The following is an 8636-nucleotide window of genomic DNA, read 5'->3' on the forward strand; positions in this document are numbered from 1 at the left end:
CACATGCACGCCTATTGCCTGAGGATACCAGAGCTCCTAGAACAGAGTTATAGATGGTTGTGAGCTGCTATATGTTTGCTGGAGTCTAGGTCCTCTGCAAGAACAGCCAATGCTCTTAACCACTGAGCCAATTGTTGTTATCATTTCTTTTTTTATGTGAGTACACTGTAGCTGTCTTCAGACACACCAGAAGAGGGCATCAGATCTCATTGTAGATGGTTGTGAGCCACCATGTGGGTGCTGGGAATTGAACTCTGAACCTCTGGAAGAGCAGTCAGTGCTCTTAACCACTGAGCCATCTCTCCAGTCCCTGTTATTATTATTATTATTATTATTCCTTCTTTCCTTCTCCTCCTCCTTTTCTTTTTTGACAGGGTAACCCTAATATAGCCCTGTCCTGGAACTTACACAGTGTAAGACCTAAAGTTAACCTACCCACCTGCCCAAGGACCAGGTAACTTTCTGGAACGTGGGGAGCTGTAGCTCTGGAAAAACGTGGTGGCCATGTGACTTGTCCTGAAATCGCCACTCAGCTAAGAATTCCAGATAATGGCCCTGACCAAAGCCCGTCCTGGCCAGTATTTGATTAAAGTTTGCTTCAAATTTGTCTCAGAATTGCTTGCTGAGTTTTTCTCTGGTCAATCTCAGGATTAACAGTAGACCAGGATGGCCTTGAACTCACAGAGATCGGCCTGCCCCTGTCTCCTGAGTTCTCTTGGCCCAATATTTATTCTTCGTCTCTTTTTTAACTTTTTATTTCTATTTTATGTGAATGAGAGTATTTTGTCCTCATGTATGTCTGTGTGCGGATCCCGGTTCCCAAAGAGGCCAGAGAGGATGTCAGCTCTGTTAGAACTGGAGCAACGGACAAGTCAAGGGACGGTGTGGGTGCTGGGACTTGAACCGGGATCCCAGGAAAAGAAGCCTGTGTTCTTAACTGCTGAGACATCTTTCCAATTCCCCAATATTTATTTTTAATAAATGGTAAAACTATTCTCAGAGCTGTAAATTCCCTGAAGCAGCTTTATAACTCTTTACCGAGAAGTCCCAGAGTACTAGGTGCTAGCCTCTCTTGCAGGCTTTTGCAAGCAGGAAGCAGGAAGGAAAGCTTCAGAATGCTCTCCCACCTAGAGTTCAAAGAACTCTCTAGTTAGCTAAGAACATTAGCATCTAAAGGACCTGCTAACTTGACAGACTCAGGGTTTCCTCTGTCCACAGGATCAACCAAACCATAGCATCGTTCTTAAAACAGTATTACCTGTAGGAGTGACTTAGATGAGACAGCAACAGGAACAAAACAACAAATTTAACCCACTTCCATTACTTGGAAGTCAGAGGTAGGCAGGTCTCTATGAGTTCCAGGATAACCAAGGTGTGGGGGGGGGCGGGGGGAAGAGGGAGGAGTGCAGGCTCTGGTGCTATAGAAGCCATTTGTCATCTTAGAGCTATTAAAAAAAAACAGGGCCCGTCTAGCTGTGACAGTGGCCCCATCAGCTAAATGCCAACCATCAACTTCAATAGGGCTGGACACTGCCATGGCCTAGCCGGTCACTGTACCCTGGGGGTGGTGAGAAGCAGGAGGCTGAGGAGCCTCTGGGTGGTGGATGGGCCTCTCTGTCACCTCCCGGCCTTGTGGCGAGCTGCTAAACGGTAACAGGAACTGGGACAGCATGGCATCTCTTACAGAGGTGGCGCTGAGGTGGCCCCAGAGAGACAGCTCCATTGTGTATGTTTACAGTGGTCTGGAATGGACCCCCAGTATCACTTACCTAGAGAAACAACAGCCACGCTCTCAGGCAGGAAGTGCAGTCGGTACCGAATCAGCAGGTGCACCAGGATTATGCAGATGGCTATGAGAAGCACAGGCAGTTTAAAGACAGCAAGCTAGGGTACTGGTTATCTCAAGGGAGTCAGGCTAACAGACAGTTGGCAAGCAAACAGTCAACACTGTTCATATTTTTATTGTCTTCTTTTTGAAAAAAGCAATGCAGAAAGAATATTTGTAGAGCCTGTGAGATGGTTCAGCAGGTAGAGGCATTTTCTGTTAACCCTGACAACCAGAGCTCAATTCTCATAACCAACATGCACAAGCAGACACTACTTCTGAGGGTTCTCTCCCACCTCTGGGTCTGCATTTGCCAAAAACAAATATAAGTAATGAAAAAAGATTTCTATTTCACATGTAAGTGCCTGTAATGTATGTATGCGCACCACAGGAATCCAGTGCCCAATAGAGGCCAGAAGAGAGCATGGGATCCCTAAACCTGAAGCGTGAGCAGCTGAGCAGCCGCCGTGGGGTCTGGGAATTTGAACCTGGGTCCTTTGTAAGAGCAGCAAGTGCTCTTAACTGCTCAGCCATCTCTCCAGCCCCACAAATGGGTTTAAAAAACTTTCTTTGAGACAGGTTCTCACTATAACTAGGCTGGCTGCAAACTCACAGAGAACTGTCTGCTTCTCCCTCCTGCGCGCTAGGACTGAGAGAGAGCAGCACTTTCAGCTGTCCCTGAGGCAGGCCACAGAAGGGACAGCTCTGGGCTCACTGCTCTCCTTCCATCTTTGCGTGGGTCCTGGGATCAAACTCAGGTCCCAGGCTTGTGTGGCAAGTGCTTCTCTGTCTGCTGAGCTGTACTGCGGGCCCTCTAGCAGCACATGCTTAGTGAGCTATAGCGCTGATAGCCATTTAAAACACTTCACTCTTTCCTGAATATGAGAATCCTGTTTTCCTTTTTCCTTCCTTCTTCTTATCTCTCTCTGTCTCTCTCTCTGTCTCTCTCTCTGTCTCTGTCTCTGTCTCTCTCTCTCTTTTTTTTTTTTTTTGTTTTTTTGAGACAGGGTTTCTCTGTGTAGTCCTGGCTGTCCTGGAATTCACTCTGTAGACCAGGCTGGCCTCGAATTCAGCTATCTGCCTGTCTCTGCCTCCCAAGTGCTGGGATTAGAGGCGTGCGCCGCCACCGCCCCCCCCGCCCGGCTCTCTCTCTCTCTCTCTTTTGTTTAAGCTTTGGTCTTAAGTCCCCAGGTTGTTATACTTGTTATGAATGGGAGTATGGGGGGATAACCTTGAATTTCTCATTTTCCTGCCTCTACCTTCTCCGTGCCGAGATTACAGGTATCCAGTTTATGCTGCGGATTGAATCCAGGGCTTCATGTGTTAGGCAAGATCTTATCAACCTACCTTCCCTGTCTGAAAAATACAATAAGCCTTTAAATACATGCATACATACATACATACATACATACATACATACATACATGCATACATAATGTCCACATGTATACAGGAATGAATACATGGACATACAGTAATGTAAATAGTAAAAGTCTGGGGGACAAAAAAACCCCTACTCTTCTGTATTTGCATCATTCTAAATGTAAGCCCACAGTCCAGACACTAGTGAGCATGGCTCTCTAGCACTGAGGCCGCTCACAGTCCAGACACTAGCGTGTGGCTCTCCAGCACTGAGGCCGCACTGCAGCTTACTAACCACAGAATAGCTGAACAGCACCAGGAGGTCTTGTATATATGACTAAGGTTAGTCTGGTTCTCACTTGACAGCCCTCAGTAGTCCTGAACTCCTAGGCATTCTCCTGCAGCAGACTGTCATGTATTGTGATTGTATGAAGGTACCACCATGCTCAGCTCTAAAAATAACCAGTGAAAGAAAAATGTTCAAATGGGCAACAGAGCTGGTCCAGGGTGAGGTGCCTGCGACGGAAGCACGAGGGGCGAAGTGCAGAGCCTCAGCACTCACAGAAAAAGCTGAGCTGTGCACACCTCTGCAGTCTCAGCACTGGGAAACACAGAAGGATCCTGCTTCCCATCAGCCAGGCTCTGTCACTGAGCTCCAGGTTCCCTGAGAGACTTGTCTAAAAACTGAGGAGGAGAGCTGTTAGATCCTGCTAGTCTTGGCACAAAATGGAGGACCCCCTGTTCTTAGTGGGGCTTCCTCTTCTCTGCCTGATCTGGGGGGTCCGACCCCCACATCTTCTACCCAAGGAATGTCACACAGTCCCTGGCAAATTTACAGGTTCCCCTTCCTCTCTCCAGATAAGACCCTGCTCAGCAAGCACCTGCAGTAGTTGACCATCTTCTCCATACAAATGGGGCATTCCATACACGAGGCTCCAGCCAATGACTTACATGTATCCCGAAAATCCCTTCTCACTCTCCAAGGTTCATAGAGCCCTTGTCCATTGCAACTAAAGTGTATATGCACAAGCTGTTTCACTGAAGACTGTCTAGGAGAGCTGTAACACTAAAGTCCTTGGAGAAGCCTCCTGCCCCACACCTCACTGCCAGACCCGGATCCTTCAGACCCTACTCGTTCTGGACTCCATTCCCATCCAGTGTGTAGCTGTGCCCAGATACTACAAGGGAAGAAGTGGAACTCGGAACCCAGCTCTGTTCCATCCTCTCCATCCTGGGGTGCAGCACGTCTCAACACCCCTGAGGTTCAAGGAAATGGAACTCCTGGGAACCACAGAGAATAGTTGAAGAAGGTAATTGTAATGAACCCTCATCCTTCACACGTATGTACATATACGCTACACTCATAACCCATGCACATATAACACAGGGGAGGGGGGAGAGAGGGAGGGAGGGAGGGAGGGAGGGAGGGAGAGAGAGAGAGAGAGAGAGAGAGAGAGAGAGAGAGAGAGAGAGAGATCCTGAATCCCTGAATCTGCAAAGCTGCTAAAAGGCCACCCTCAGAGTTTATACAGATAACTTTGATTTCTCCAATTCCATCAAAAAGCACCAGCTGGCTAAAGGAAGGAGCTGTCAATTCAGAAGTCATGTTCTCTTTTCCCTCTGAATTGCAAGCTACCAATCTGTGATGCGTTTGAGTGTAAATATTTAACCACCAAGCACAAGATGTGACCACACACGCTAGCTGAGCTGGAAGCCAAGGAAACAGAGGAGCTGTAGCCCAGGAGAGGAGGGAGGGGACCCAGCTCTGCTCTGTGTACCAAGCTGGGCTTGTTTTAACTTGTGTGTGTGTGTGGTCTGTATGTATGCGAACATGCTTGGAGGGTGCACATGGAGGCCAGAAAAGGGCATCAGATCCCTCTGGAGCTTAAGTCACAGGAGGCTGTGAGTGCCATGCGGATGCTGGAAACTGAACTTAGATCTCTAGAAAAGCAGCAAGTACTCTTAACTGATGAACTTCCTCCTAAAGTATGTTTTAAAATTTTAATTTAGGGGCTGGAGAGTTGGCTTAGCAGTTAAGAGCACTGGTTGCTCTCCCAAAGGACCTAGGTTCAACTCCCAGCACTCCCTATATCTTACAACTGTTTTTAATTCCAGTTTTAGGGGATTTGACACCCTCACACATACATACATGCAGACAGAACAATCTATATACAATAAAAAAATAAAGAAATCATTTAAAAATTAAGGGCTGGTAAGAGGGCTCTGTGGGTAAAGGTATTTGCTGTCTGACAATCTACATTTGATCCCTAGAACCTATATGGTAGAAGGAGAGAAATGACTCCTGCATTGTCCTCTGATTTATACACAGTGACAGTCATCTGTACTACCCCTCTGCATACAAAAATTACATAAATAATTTCTTAAAAGGTTAAGTTAAAACATTTACTGGGGAGCTGAGCAGATGGCTCCAGAAATAAGCACTTGCCATACAAGCCTAAGTTCAAATCCCCAGATCCCATGTAAGATACAGCAGCAGTAGCACACACATGTAATTCCAATACTTCCCTGGAAAGACAGCAGCCAGGACAGAACACTTGGACGATAGCAGGCCAGTGAGGCTGACACATGGCAGTGAACAACAGAGACTCTAACAAAACAGGCTGAAAGGCAATGGCTGACAACTAAGGCTGCCTCCAGACCTCCAGATGTGTGGGGCATCAGGCATGCACCTGCAGTCCAGACAAGAGCAACGTACACACATGTGCAAGCACAAAGAGGGAAGAGAAGAAAACTTTTCGTAGGACTGGGGGTGTGGCACAGTGGGGAGGACCCAGCCCAGCCAGCATAAGACTTGGTTCCATCCTGTGTGGTTAATGGTAGGACCAAAAGAAACTCCATTTCCCCAAACTCCAAAAAGTAGTCCAGTGAGCTCAACCTGGACTAGCGCATTTCCGGTGTTAGACAGAAGCCTAAGGAACTAGTGAGAGTGGCTCTCATCTACCAGAAGAAGCCGTTTCCCTCAGCACTGGCAGAAGGGACATACGGCTGCCTGTGGTGCCTATGAGCACAGCAGAGCCCATGCTGGCCTCCCGGCTCCTCCTGTCGCACACCAGAACACTCTCCAGCTCACTGGGCTCCCTGCCCTGAGCTACCAACCATCCTCCTTATCCCCTGCTACTCTCACTCTCTCTCCTCCAGCCCTGCTCTGCTCCCCTCGCTCACAGACAGCCCAGGCCACGTTCACACTTCTCTCTTCTTCCATTCTGGACTTTTCCAGATGCCTCTGGCTGTTCTCTCTCATATCTACAATTAAAACCTCTTAATCACACCATGGAGCAGTCATGCCAGTTTATACAAGGAGTTCGGATGGGTAAACAGAAGGATTATTATCGGGTAAACAAGCCTTTAGTTGGGTTTCTATTTACCAGAAAAGCAGATCTCCCTAATCTGGGTTCTAGTCTGTCAGAAACCAGCCTTAATCCTCTAGGAACCTCCCAAAACCTTCCCTGGAAGGTCAACTATCTCAGGCAAGGGTACCTAGCTCTTCTTTCCTGCTTGCTCTGTTTGCTCCTGTCTCTAACTTTGCTAGAAAGCTTGACTCTGGAGCTTGGATTTGGCCTCCCTCTCCAGACCCAAGTACACTTGCTAAGTTCCTTACAAAGTCTCTGTCCTGGTTATGGCTGGCCACCTGACTCACGGGGAGAAGGAAAGCAAGACAGGGTTGCCCAGGAAAAGACACTATGTGCTTTAAAACAGCTACATCACCTATTCCCACTAAGGAGTACTGCTGCCGGGCTCAGTCTTCTTGGTTGTTTCCTGTCTCAATGACACAGTCTAGTCACAATGTTTAACTCTCTGAATACCCCCAAATATCTCTAAAACATTTTGCTATGTATAAACTTTCTGCATCTCATCAGGATTTATAAATTCATTAGCCGTTGTGTTTAAAAGATCTGTAAAATCTTTTAAAATTAGCTTAAACCTAATAGAAATGGTGGGTAGGAGTAAAAACATCTACATAGTAGTGTTCCTAATTTGCGACAGCGTGTTTGTATGGAGCCTGCTTCAAGTCTAGTTTAGGAAAGTAGAGGGTTTTAAGATCTGCTAAGGCAGTACCAACTAAACGTGAGCCCTCTGGTTACCACTGGATCGCCTTTTTCAGACTAAGGGGGCAGCGCGAGGCTCCGAGATGATTAGTTTTATTTTATCTTTGTCTACATTAAGGAGCCAGTGGCAGCCTCCAGCATGCTTTGGATGGGTGGCTGTTCATATGATGGTTTCCGCCATGAGAGTGAAAACGGCACATGAGGACAAAGCCATGTACAAGGACCATGGAGAAGACGATTGAGAACAATCTGCGTTTGACAATTATAGTTTTTAAATTCTTAAAGTTATAAAGAGTACTGGCTGGTCTTATGTCAACTTGACACACAAACTAGAGTTATCTGAAAAGAGGGAATCTCAATTGAGAAGATGCCTCTACAACATTTGGCTGTAAGGTGTTTTCTTCACTGGTGATTCATGGGGGAGGGCCCAGCCCACTGTGGGTAGTACCATCTCTGAGCTGTGGTTCTGGGTTCTATTGGAAAGCAGGCTGAGCAAGCCAGGAGAAGCAACATAGTAAGCAGCACTCCTTCATGGCCTCTGCATCAGCTCCTGCCTCCAGAACTCTGCCCTGCTTGAGTTCCTGCCCTGACTTTCTTCGATGATGATGAGCAATATGGAAATGTAAGCCAAACAAACAAACCCTTCCCGCCCCAGCTTACTTTTTGGTCATGGTGTTTCTTTACAACAACAGAAGCCCTAAGACATCAGGTTAACAGAAAATGGCTCAGGGATGTATGCATAACCACTTATTCTTTACTAACTGTGTTCAAGACCTAAAAACTTAGATAAGAAACATGTGGGGGCTGGAGAAATGGCTCAGTGGTTAGGAGCACTGACTGCTCTTCCAGAGGTCCTGAGTTCAATTCCCAGCAACCACATGGTGGCTCACAACCATCTGTAATGGGATCTGATGCCCTCTTCTGGTGTGACTGAAGACAGCAACAGTGTACTCAAATACATAAAATAAATAAAGAAATCTTAAAAAAAAAAGAACAATGTGTTTGTTAAATAAGATTTATGAATTACTAAGGCTCATCCAAGCAGAAACTGACCTGAAGGTCTACGTCTACACTGTTTGTCTTTGTTAACCTTGTTAAACTTCAGCTGTTTAGATAAACTGAGTCATACAAGAAATTGATATTCTATAAAGACACATTATGAAAGGACCAGTAAAATAAGGTTCCCAGTTTCTCTGTGGACTATATTTACAGTTTAAAGTTTTATTCTGATACTAAAGGATCTTCATCTGAATTCTTAATTCAGAATTTTAAGGTTCAAGCTTAACAGGGATAAAGCTGTGAAGTCCTAAGCTCATTGAAGCTACTCATTTGCTGCAAACTGTTACAGATAACCAAGACAGTAATGGTCAGATCAAACTGTT

At 46.3% G+C, this 8636-nt stretch overlaps 1 protein-coding gene across 3 annotated transcripts in view; it reads right to left on the reverse strand.

Moving 5' to 3' along the window:
* Positions 1-8636, reverse strand: part of Slc9a8 (solute carrier family 9 member A8) — a 55881-nt gene that overhangs the window by 40542 nt on the left and 6703 nt on the right. For 2 of the 3 annotated variants that reach the window (XM_028769701.1, XM_028769703.1), the window contains exon 3: positions 1770-1850. The exons of the other annotated variant lie outside the window; for it this stretch is intronic. In XM_028769701.1, coding sequence (XP_028625534.1) covers positions 1770-1850 — 81 coding nt within the window. The remainder of the gene's footprint in view (positions 1-1769; positions 1851-8636) is intronic. 3 annotated transcript variants of the gene reach the window in all.

Source organism: Grammomys surdaster, unplaced genomic scaffold (assembly GCF_004785775.1).
Source record: "Grammomys surdaster isolate TR1022 unplaced genomic scaffold, NIH_TR_1.0 193, whole genome shotgun sequence".
In the NCBI taxonomy this organism is placed as follows: Eukaryota; Metazoa; Chordata; class Mammalia; order Rodentia; family Muridae; genus Grammomys; species Grammomys surdaster.